Source organism: Prosopis cineraria, unplaced genomic scaffold (assembly GCF_029017545.1).
Source record: "Prosopis cineraria cultivar Desert tree isolate PC_DT_omini unplaced genomic scaffold, ASM2901754v1 PC2249, whole genome shotgun sequence".
NCBI lineage: Eukaryota > Viridiplantae > Streptophyta > Magnoliopsida > Fabales > Fabaceae > Prosopis > Prosopis cineraria.
Window position 1 is genome coordinate 3,769 of NW_026557574.1, and position 12,276 is coordinate 16,044.

The 12,276-nt window shown below is 31.8% G+C and overlaps 1 protein-coding gene across 1 annotated transcript; it reads left to right on the forward strand.

Annotated features, from left to right (window-relative positions):
• The first annotated feature begins 3,922 nt into the window (after positions 1 to 3,922).
• Positions 3,923 to 6,617, forward strand: LOC129301598 (protein TIC 21, chloroplastic-like). Its single transcript, XM_054940158.1, has 4 exons — positions 3,923 to 4,352; positions 4,617 to 4,874; positions 5,696 to 5,899; positions 6,185 to 6,617. The coding sequence occupies exons 1-4, from the start codon at positions 4,035 to 4,037 to the stop codon at positions 6,296 to 6,298; spliced, it is 894 nt and encodes a 297-aa protein (XP_054796133.1). The 5' UTR covers positions 3,923 to 4,034; the 3' UTR covers positions 6,299 to 6,617.
• The last annotated feature ends 5,659 nt before the right edge of the window (positions 6,618 to 12,276 follow it).

The following is a 12,276-nucleotide window of genomic DNA, read 5'->3' on the forward strand; positions in this document are numbered from 1 at the left end:
CTGAACATACAATGAAGGATCTAATCACTTTATTCAGAAAGCTCTTCACGACCCTACCTTGAATCCTCTAGGTCACACGATGAGCATGTTTTCTTTCTAAAATAGGCTCCAACACTGTAGTTGTGATAAAGCTACCAATCTCTAATTTGGGTGAGTTCGTTTGCAGCTTAATCTCATTGTGGGGACTAAGACTTATGCTAGCATTATTAGCAATGGAGCTTCAACAGTTGCCATTATTGTTGTTGTTCTTGAATGAGCGAGCTTGATGAGTCATCAAACCAGAAAAAGTGTGGACTATTGACTTGCTGAGAGTAAGAGTGCCACTGTTGGTGTTGTGATGTTGACTATGACCCATGTCCTCCATTTGTGTTGTGTATATGTGTGAGTCTATTGCAAGTGATTGGATTCAAAAGAGAGCACTTTTAAAGCAGGAAAGCTTATAGTCCAATATCTCTCTCTTCCTCTTCCTCTTTTGTCGAAATCAATGCGATTGAGGCTCACAATCATAGTTCTTGTTGTTTAAAGATAAGGTTAGAGAAAGATGATGAAATTTGAGAAGAGAGAGAGTGAAAATAAACTTCTGTTTATGAAAAATAAATGGTAGATTCTAGATCTATCATTTTTTATAGTTAATAATTTTTTATATCATCTCATAGTATAGGCTATCCAGTAACTTTTAAAAATAGTTTGTGATTAAATTTATATCTTTACCCTCAATGTGTGTGTGTGTGTGTTGTGTGTGTGTAAAGTAGAATCACAAGCTTATCCTTATAATGATACATGTTCATTTTCTTATTGCTGCAATTTCATGAAGCCACGTAGAATTTGGGTTTTGAAAATGAATTAGAATATTTTAATTACAAGTTACTTTTGAAGCGGGAAAGTGTCGTATATTCAATAAAAAAATTGCCCAAGTTATTACTATTATCTTTGATGTTTAATTATTTCTCAGTCCTATCTCCCATTATTTTCATTTTTATAATTGTAACTTCCATGATCTTAACTATCTTCTCTTCTTTTTCATTTACTCTCAATTTTCTTCTCCCACTTTCTTCTTGCTCTCTCAACTATACTGTAGGTACATACATTCTTGACTTTTCAATTACTTTACTTTTCGTTGCTTCAACTTTTTGAATATCGATGGCCATCATCTTCAGTGTGACTTATAATTAATTTCCACATTTTACCTACTTCCCCAAGGACTTCTTCATTTTTTAAATAATGTTTGCCTATTTCCTCAAGTAGCTTCTTCTTCTTCTTCTAGTTCCTCCCTCTTTAAACCATCATCACATGTAAAGGGGCTTGCATGTCTTCTCACACTTCTAGTTCCTCCCTCTTTAAACCATCATCACATGTAGAGGGGCTTGCATGTCTTCTCGCAAATATGATAACTTTTGGAAGCCAAAAAATAGGTTTCCTAAAGTGTATATTTTCAATTTTTAAACATTCTAAAAGCATAGGGCGTTAAGAGGAGTTCATTTTTTCTGAACTTAGAAATCAGGATGCATATGGAATGAAGAGTAGTTCATTTTTTTTTTGAAACTTAGAAATAGGTAAGTATACTGCATAGTCTCCATTTGATTACGCTATCATAAGATCCATTGTATTAATCAGCATCTTCAACTTTTCACACCTATGTATGGTCTTGGCCAACATACTAATTATGGTCCTGGCCGCATATGAGGAAATTAACTTACCTTAATTTCAGTGAATTATTTTGTATTCATCTGAACAAAAATAGGGTGAGATATAGTTTAATTGGTAAGAAAGTTGTATTGATTTAGTTAAAGATATCAAGTTTAAATCATGAGAATGTAACCATGTTGACAATTAAGCTTCTACATTTCTTACTAGTATAATTCACATTAGTTTGTGTCCCTAATAAATCTGCTCAACTTAATGGAGCAAATCTAAGATATCAATACTTTTCTAAAAATAAACTTCTCCCACCTTAGTATACATAAGAGAGTAGATTGCCATGGATATGGAATTTTGCCCCTCCAAAAAAAAAAAAAACAAAGCACTCCATACCCCACACACATGCATATACATACATAAATACATTTATGAATATACATCTTATTTTGTTAGTATATTAAATAGATACTCTTTTATTTAGAATATAAGATATTTTTTAGAAGCCTTACTCGATCCAAAATATAGGACATTAAGTAGTTTTAATAATAATTTTTTCAACTATGCCCTTATTTCAATTATTATTTATTTGGGCTAAAGTATATATTTGGTCTTTTAACCTTACATAATATTTTATTTTAGTCCAGTAATTTTATAAAAGGTATTTTTAGTCACTTAACCTTAACATTATTAGTTTTATCTCAACAAATTTTTAAATCAAACTTTTAAATATTGATAAAACATTCTCAAATGTTGACATATAAAATTTAATTTTTTTAAAATAACAATAATTGACATAAAAAATAATCATTTGACACTACCCATATTAGAGTTAAAAAGGCTAAAAAGATACTTTATAAAATTAAAGAAGTGAATTAAACCTTATATAAAGTTAGAGAGCTAAAAGTATATTTTAACGTATTTATTTTTTAAAAATAATATAGTAAAATTTTAATTGTTATTATTGAGGTATTTATATAAGACATTTAATAAGGATATAATTAAAAAGATATACAGATTTTTAAGCTATTGTCTTCAACTAACTTTTTTTATAAACTATAAAATAGTCATCAATATCCTAAACTATAAATCGAAAGTAGGGACTATAGAATAAGTTTTTTTAAATCTTCAATAAATTTATTTTTCATTATTTAAATTATATATATTATTGTTCAATATTTAAATACATGATTTTATTATAAATTTTTTCATAATTATATATAATTATCTTATGATTTTTCTGGTTAATGAGATTATCTTTAAAAAAATTTCAAAAAATATAAATCAACAAACATTATTTTTCCTCTATTTACATGCTAGTTTTTCCCCCGGTTGATTTGTTTATATTAAATATTCAATTGTGTAAAATAAAATTTAGATTTTTATCTGTGGATTTTTTTTTAAAATTAATGTCATTGCATGTTAATGCAAAAGATGACAGTAAAGCCTTTGGGTATGCAGAATGAATTCAAAATGTAGTGGGCATTAGAGGCAAATTTCTTGTACCTGGGCTCTTAGGTGCGATTTTCTCTCAGAGAAAAGTTTCATGTCCTGTCGTGTCGATGGAGAGAGAGGGAAAAAAAAAAGGGGGAGTCACAGAACAAGTGAAGCCAAAACAGAAGGATAAGTGGACGCACCAAATATTCCAAAGCCGAATGACCTTTGCTTTTTCTTTACTTCATTCCTCGTCCACATCTCTGAAGCTAGAAGTTAGTGTTCATAGTTGAACCGAATAGTAGTAACAGACATCAGAATCCTCCGTATTCTCCTTTGCTTTTTCTTTTTACAAATTCTAGCCAACCCATCTGCATTTTGTTTCTTTTCTCTCACAATTCTCGCCCCATCATATAGCCGTTCATACTTTCACGCCTCCAATTGAAATCCTTGGTCTATAAGCCACTCTTCTTTAACATCACTCTCTTTGTGCTATCTCTTCATGTGTGTATACATATATAGTACTAAATAGTAGACACTACAACTATCTTTTGGTTAAAAAAAATAAATAAATTAGTTGGGTGTCAACGACTCACCAAGAGTCAAGCATACTTTTAAATTTAAAGTGTATTTATAAAGGTACTAACAAAATCTCTATATTAGTAGTGAGATTTGAACTTAAGAATCTTGTAAATTATGGATCAAATTCTTATCAAATAAACTAACTTAGCTTATTTATTATGATTTCAACTCTCATGATAATCACTCTTATGTATCAAAATGAGCTTATACAATTGGGTCATGCTTTGAGCTTCATCACTGACTATATGAGCATGATTGGACCTCTCAGCCCAAGCGGCCCAGTAACTGCCCGTTCGTCTTCCAAATGCAGAAGTCTGAGCTGAAGAATCTGGAACATCCAAACTCCGAGTGACTGCCAACTTTTCCAGCTCTCACTTTTTGTAATGCAAACGCTACTTCCACCGGCGGCTCCCGCCGGCATTTTCATGGTGGCGCGGTCGGACTCGGGGGCATCTTTATCCCGTTCAGCTCCTCATTTCCATCGTCTAAGTCTGCGGCGAAACTGCTTTTCCTCCCTGTCTCTCATCCCTCTTAAATCTCTTCAACCTGTAAAATCATCATATTCCTCTTCTTTTCCTTCTTCCTCTGTCGGTACTCTTTATGGACCAGCGAAACTCAGGTTCTCTGCAAAATCATATTTTCAAGGTTCCCCCCCTTCCACTCCGTCCAATGATGAATTGGAAGAAGCAAAACTTGCTCAGGTTTTCTCTCTTTCTCGTCATCATCTTCTCTCTATATTCAACCATTGAATGCGGGTTTGTGAATTCGTTGAGTTTGGCCAATGACCTGACTTCTGCATGATTCTGAATTATACTATGAGTGAATTGATTTGCTTTCAAGGGTTAAATGTTCTTGAAAATGAGGTAAAATTGTTTTTTTTTTTTAAGAAAAAATTTGATCTTCGCATTGGCATTGCTTATCTTATTATATGTGACCGTAGCAGAAGTATGATTTGATTGCTGTAGGTTTCAAAGAGGTTAGAGAAGACAGCGAGGTATTTTAAGCGTTTGGGTAGTTTAGGATTTTGGGGGCAGCTAGTCTGCACAGTGGTGGCTGCTGTCATACTGTCATTTTCCGTTGTTATCACAGGCAAGATTGCATCACCGGCAACGTTTTATGCTACCTCTGGTGGCTTAGTGGCTGCTTTTATTTCTGTGTTTTGGTCATTCGGATACATTCGGCTATCAAGTAAGCTTCGAAGAACTGCCAATAAGCCAACGAAGGTAGTGTTTATATTACTGATATTGAACTCATTTTCTTTGGTACATCTCTCTCGTGAATGAATAACTATGTCAATAGCACTCGATGATGATATAAAATTATTTTAAATCTAAATTTATCGTGGATTATTTTGTAATTGTCATTAAGTGTAATATCTTTGGATTCTGGTTCATTGCCTTCCCACATTTTCTTGCAGCTCTTCACTAGTTCGAGTCTTTAGAATGATTTTTACTTGACAATTGCTTTTCTGTGTTCCAAACATGGACAGCGTTGCTATAATTTTTATCATGGCATTTGCTACATGCTTCTCTCTAAGAGAAAACAAGAAAAAAAGACTAAAGAACTAAGAAAGTGTATTAGCCTTAAGCTTTAGTCCTAATTAATCAGTCAATACCTTCATATACTAACTTCCAATATTTTCGTTGTTATTTAAATTTCCTCTGCCCCAACTTATGCCCAGAAGAATCAGTGCATCCGGTGATTTCAACACTATCAAGGTCTGTCGCTTTTGTAAGATAATCAAGAAGTCACTGGCATTATACTTGACGTGAATTCTGTTTTCTAGACTATAGCTCATGAGATCTTGAAGTTTCAAGTGAAATGGCTCCTCAAGTTAATGCGCACTTACTGTTTGCCCATACGCCATGATATCCAGAATTAATTAGCTGTGATATGTCCAAAAAATTTTTTATATTTTGTGATTGTGATTACGTATTGTTTCAACTTAGAAATTTTCGGCCATGGATGGTGATACTAATTAAGTGGTCCTTCTCTTCTCAGTGAGTTCTGATTGGTTGCTTTCTCTTGCTACTTGAGATTTCAGGCCCCTGCTCGTGCTGATGTTGTGAAAAGCTTGAAAAATGGTATAGTGTTGAACCTTTTGGGAATGGGTGCCGCAATTCTTGGCATGCAAGCCACAGTTGGAGCTTTGGTTGGAAAAGCTCTCACTTCCTCGGCCAATCCTTATTACTCAGGAATGTCTCCTGGATTCAGGCCTGTGCTTGCTCTGGATGTCTTTTTAGTGCAGGTATGGCAGATTTGATTTAATCTCGAGAACCCTTTCTACTTTTGCAGTTTGCATCTAATTATTTGGTGGGATTTATTCTCCAGTCAAGTGCACTAAATTTAAATCCGTTTGTTGAATCTATCAACATGACACAGAAATTTCCTCTCTACTCTCTAAAGTCTATCTCTTTGTTGATGCCTTTTTGGAACTAGTCTTCGAGAAACCTGGGGATCTCTTAAGCATTTAGGCTGATAATTTAATTTGACTACTGTAGTTAATTGTTTGTAATCATTGGTTGATTCACAGGCTTCAGCAAACACTATCCTTTCTCATTTCCTGGGGCTTCTTTTCTCGCTTGAGTTGTTGCGTTCAGTTACACTGCCAACATCAGAAACTGTTCCAATCCCAAAGCTTGCGTGAGGCCAGCGACCCATGTTGTTGTTTGTGTGTGAGATTGGCAGACTTGCCTCATGTTGTGTTTGATGTAATTACTACCAAAATATGTCCTTGTTCTTGGGGTTTGTTTCCTTAATGAATATTTAATTCCGGGGTTGTGAGATACTTCTGTTAGCCGATTCATGGGATGTATTGTGTTTGTAGTCTTTTAGTGAACCCTTTTTGGGAGCCATAATGAGGAGTGCAATTTTGACTGAAGAGCTTTGTATGTTTGCCCCATCATGTGCACGTACGACTATTAAGATGTAAAATACTAAGTGCGACATTGTGAATTGTCATCCATTAGTGGAGCATCGTGGTCGACTTTCTCAACGGCTGGGGGACCAAACCTCAGCAAGTTGTTATAAGCTACTCCCTAAAAAAATTTAAAGCATTTTTAATCTTTTAAAATATAATTATTATTATTTTTTAAAAGTATCCCTATTGATAATGACTTGATGTTTATTATAGGATGTTTAACAGGAATAAATATAAAAAAATAAGGTTAATTTAAAAGTAGATAATTATTTTATTTGAGGGTGAGATTCAATTAAAAATGATTTATATTTTTTAACGGAGGGAGTAGATGTTAAAAATTGCAACTCATTGAACTATTTGAACCTTTAGTTCATAGTTTAATGGTTGGATTAAAATGAAATTACTCATAACTAAATTAATATTTTTTAAATATATGCTAACTTTTTTAAATAAGAAAAAATATAAAAAAATTAATTTCAAATAAAAATAAAAATAATTAAAAATGTAAACTTAGTAAAGATAAAAAGTAAAAGGGTTTTTTTTTTCTTGTTTTTTTCCTTTGAACTATATTCATATGAGCATTGAATATCTTAAACTCCTTATTATAACAATATTGCTTTTAAAGTAATTAAGTTATAGCAACATTGTCCTTTGTTAACTCAAATTTAATCGCGATCTCACGTGGGTGAAAGCCAAAATACCTTTCCAAAGTTTCCAAAAGCAACACTATGAGAGTGATACTAGATGAAGATGATAGCATTCTACACTATGGTAAACACTTCTCTAAGTGAGATGACCACTTGAAAATGATGGCAAGTATTGGAGATTACCATTCAAGGTGACGATCTGAGATTTGAGAAGTGTTTGCACAGTATATAATGCTATTTGCAAATACACGACCAGATCTCTTGTATATATACTCTCATGTTCACTCTTTTCTCACATCTCACTCTCATTTGATCTTCTTAGCACTTATTTGACCACCTCATTCTTAATGGCATCATCTTCTATTCCAACTATTCGAGTTTGCTTTTAAGTTTAACTTCAGATAATGATATGATATTTTTTCATCCCTCTAGTTCATAATTGAGTGGAATATTTATACTTCTGCAATATTTTTTATTCAATATTTTCTTTAATTTTTAGATTTATTTGATTGTTTGCAGTATATTACAAATGATTTCATGGATAGTTTATCTAAACCGCAAGAAAATATTTTTTTTTTAAAGTCAAGAATCAAAGATGGACTACACATATAAAGCAATAACTTGATTGTTTTTATAAGTTTGACAATTGTTAGGATGAGTTCTTTTTTTTTGTCACAACTATACATATACTTTTTAAATGTACTTGACCGTTTTAAATTGTTGGTTCCTAACATTTGATTTCAATTGGATGGTTTAGATCTCATCATGCACGCATCCTTGAGATAAGTAGGGAAACCAATTTCAAAGTTTCATAATGCACACATCACATAGCTTTTAAAGATGCATGTAGCTAATTTGTTTTTAAATAGTTAAAAAATATATTTTGAAACATTGGGTGAAAATATACCAAGTCAGCAAAACTTTGGCTAAACAAGCTTAGCCTATTTGTATAAATAAGTCTAATTATAAGTTTAAGTGTGGGCAAGGGTGGGAATAGGCCAAGCTTCTAACAGGGGGCCTACAACTTAGCCTACTTTAAGCCCAATTTAACCTATTTATTAAATAGGCTCATGTTAGGTTCATGTTTTTAATCAAGCCTACTTAATTAAATAGATCGGGCTTATTTTTTTAAGGTTTAACCTATAAATTCAACAGGCTGGCCCATTTGCACACACATGTATATATATATTAGAGTATTTGTTATGTAATCCGTTGTTTGTTGATGGTTCAAATGTTATAGATGCTAGTGATATACCTTTATGCTATGCTATGCATCTTTTACAAAGATGATTTGACTGCAAACAATGGCAAAATGGTTAAAAAGTTAATAGATAACAAGAGGTGGGTTCCACCGGAATGTCGTATTTGTATTGATGTTCTATTTGCTGCATGTGAGGAGACTATGCTAAGATTGATGGCTACACGAGGGATTGCCTTGTGGTTGAATATCGGAGGGCCAAATTCCATATTGCTTCATGTCTCTCAAGAGGTTTGCATGAGCTTCTAGAGATGTTCTTCCTCTCTTGGTTCAAGGGAGTGTTTTAAAGCAGCAAGTGTAAAAGCAGCATTGACATCAAAAGAGTTGGGCTCTATTGTAGAGCAAATCTTAATTAGGATTATCATCTCCTATAGCAGGTTATCTTAGAGCATCAGATTCTAGCTTTTATGATGTTAAGCTGCAGGATGTCCTTATGAACTTTTCTTTGATTATATTGGTTACTCCTCTTGCTATTGTTTTTTATTTGTTTGATTCTGGTTTGTATGGTTTAATGGATATTACTTGTGGCCTGTTGTTGTGGATCCTTTAGTACTGCTATGGGTGTTTTTGGCTTAGTCCTATGGTGATCTTGGTTGACTTGAAAGTTGATTTTGACTTTCAATGTTTTGTTTTCTTTCTTGCTTTAAGAGAGGTTGTTGGAGCTGCTATTGTCTTAGCAGCCTTGGCATACAAGGGTGTGGGCTCTATACTTGAGCAAGTCTTTGTGTTACCACCCCTTTCAACCTTTCTCGTGGTTTTGCATGATATGACTCATGGGATTGACTATTGCATCTTAGCGTGCTTTTGATTTGCAAGGAGATGGCTTTTACTTTTTATTTCTATTGATTTCCTTTTATTTTGTTGTCTTAAATTTTGTTAAGGGTGGGTTGTAGTTGTTTGTTGGGTATTTGTCCTGTTGTGTGTAATATAAAGTGTTTTTTCTGACCAATACACACGCTGTACATATCAAGAGATCACGAAATCATAAAAGAATAATGTCAGTAACTTTATATGAATTTTAATATATAAAACTTGTTTGCCATTACCTTTGCAACTGAATATAGGGAATGCGGGAACTTCAATTGATGGTTTCATGTAAATTTACCAGTAACAGTCAAACATGCATGAGTTGTGATCCGGAAAGACGTAGGATGTATTAGTAGGGGTAATTTAGTCTCTTTAAATTTATATTTCAGTATTTGATCCTTCTAAATAATTACAATTTTTAAGATCCTTCCCATTAAATATCATTTCATATAGGTCCTTTGCTATAATTTTCCCTAAATACTAATAGTTTAATTGAATCTTTCCTCATAAATAATTAGGAATGGTTTATTTTGCCAGCGGACAGAAATGGTTTACTCTCAAGTGTTGACTATATAAATTATTAGTAAGTGGTAATAGTGTGTAGTAATTACTTCGCTGTTTAAAAAAAATAGTTGAAATTTTAATCTCATAAAAAATATACTACCTCCATCATAATTTACAAGACATTTTGAGAGAGATTTGGCATATCAAAATAGAAGACGTTTTGATACAAATAAAGTTTCATTAATTACTTTTTCTAATATTACTCTTCCCATTGCATTTTCTTTCTCTTTAATATTCTTTCATAGATTAATTATTTAAATGAAGAATATTTAAAAATTTATATTTTGTTTTAAAAAAATAAAATTATAAAGTGTATTTAATGAACTTCATTTATATGTGTAATTTTGTCTAAAAGTATTTTATAAATTGAGATAAGATGTACATTTTTCAATTATATCCTCATTAAATACCATTTATAAGTGCATTGATAACAATAATTGAGGTTCCCATGTATCATTTTTATAAAATAATAATACATGAAGCTAGAATATAATTGAAGAAGTAATTATAAAAATTATTCAATGTCATATATTCTAGACTAAGTAAGACTTTTAAAAATGCTTTGTATTATAATATGGATGAAGTATACTGCTATAATATTATCCTAAACCAATCATTTGTGGTAATAAATACAAAAAGGAAAATAGTGTATAGGTCATGTGGAATAAATTTATTTATAAATAAATCTTACAAAATTTAAAAATCACAACCAAGTCCTTTAAAATCTGAATGTAATTTAGAATTGGGATACAAAGATAATATTATCCTCACTTATAATGCATGATTAATTTAATTATTAGATATATAAAGTTATAATTGTAACAAGTTGAAGTGATAATTATAAAGTATCAATAAAGTAGTTATAAACAAATGGTGTTAAATTTTGTCAGTAATACATGATCAATTTAACTATTAGACATGTGAAATTATAATTTTAAAATATTAAAGTAATAGTTACAAATTACTAATGAGGTGATTGTAAACAATTAGTATTAAATTTTATTAGTAACACATTATTAATTTAACTATTAGATATATAAAGTTATAATTATAAAATGTTGAAATGGTAGTTGTAAATTACATAATTATATACAGTTAATATTAAAATTGTAGTATATGGTCAATTTAACTATTGCATACGTGAAGTTATAGCGGTGAAAAGTTGAAATAATAGTTATAAATTAATGATAAAATAGTTATAAATTACTTTATCAATGTAATGTATTTTTAATGTGGGCATTATTATATTTGCACCTAATTTTAAATTATACTCAAGTCCCAATAAATTTGATTATGGTTTTGGAATTTTAAGAGATTTTCTTTGTAAATAAATCTACCCTATGAAATCTATATGTAATTTTTCCATCACAAAATTGTTAGATAAATATAATAATTCCTTAATAGTAGCTTAGTTAATGGGCTAGTTACAAGGTTGGTTTGGTTTGAAATTAATTGGTAGGATCCTTTAAGGTTTTTTTTTTTTTTGGTTTTTTTTGAGGGGGGGGTCCAACGAGATAACCTTCATTTTGAGGGCCGGGAGGTCCATCAAGGCATTCTTACGAAATGCGTTAGTTATTAATTTGTTAATTAGTTAGCAGTTGCAGGGTAAGTTAGGTAAATTAGTTAATTCATCCTTGTCGTTGAGCTATTTAGATTAGTAGATTAGGCTGTTTAAGAGTTTTATTTTTGATTTGTTTTGAGTTGACAGGTTAAATTAGTTCGCCTTGTAGGCATTTGGGTATATTAATTTTATCATTATTAGCTTTCTTCGGTTGCATTGTCATGTCAAAATTCCTGAATAATTCACTTTTTTCTTGAATTGATTAACACTCAACTCAAACAACTATATCATTCACTCGAATAATTCAATAGTTAGAAACTAATTGATAAGATTGGATCGAAGCAACAGAGAGTCACAAGGTGTGGAAGCTTCGAGCACGTTTTTACGAGATCAAGAAGTAATGAATGCGACAACTTGGAGGAGGATGGCTCGTATTATGCTCCAGATATTAAATTTGCTGATGAAACATCCTCGACGGTTCTTAATCACGTGCTAATTCTGTTATCGTATACTATAGGCAATGACCGACAATTGGAAATACCCAACATGTGTTTCTCAAAGAAAGACCTTGTCGTTTACCTGTTTGTTTGGGTCCCACCCACACTATGGCGAGAATCCAACACAGGCCTCACATGGCTGTCAAAGTGATGTCAGTTTTATTTCTTTGATAATCATAAATTATCACTTATGCCTGAACATACTTGGCTTTTCTCGATCGTTAAACGTCTTACTGGCAGACGCTGAGTTAATCTGTGTGGGTGAGAATGTGGCTATGACTGTTGAAGTATGAGATCTCCACTATAATTTAAATCGGTGTGAATATAAATAGACACACTTAAAAAACTTTTTTTTAATCGAGGAAAAAATG

What these genes read in the sequence shown, in the direction of transcription:
- LOC129301598 (XM_054940158.1), top strand. Translation starts at nt 4,035, where the DNA reads ATGCAAACGCTACTTCCACCGGCGGCTCCCGCCGGCATTTTCATGGTG. An exon ending in AAGAAGCAAAACTTGCTCAG is followed by an intron (nt 4,353 to 4,616) that starts GTTTTCTCTCTT and finishes TGATTGCTGTAG; the next exon opens with GTTTCAAAGAGGTTAGAGAA. An exon ending in TGGATGTCTTTTTAGTGCAG is followed by an intron (nt 5,900 to 6,184) that starts GTATGGCAGATT and finishes GTTGATTCACAG; the next exon opens with GCTTCAGCAAACACTATCCT.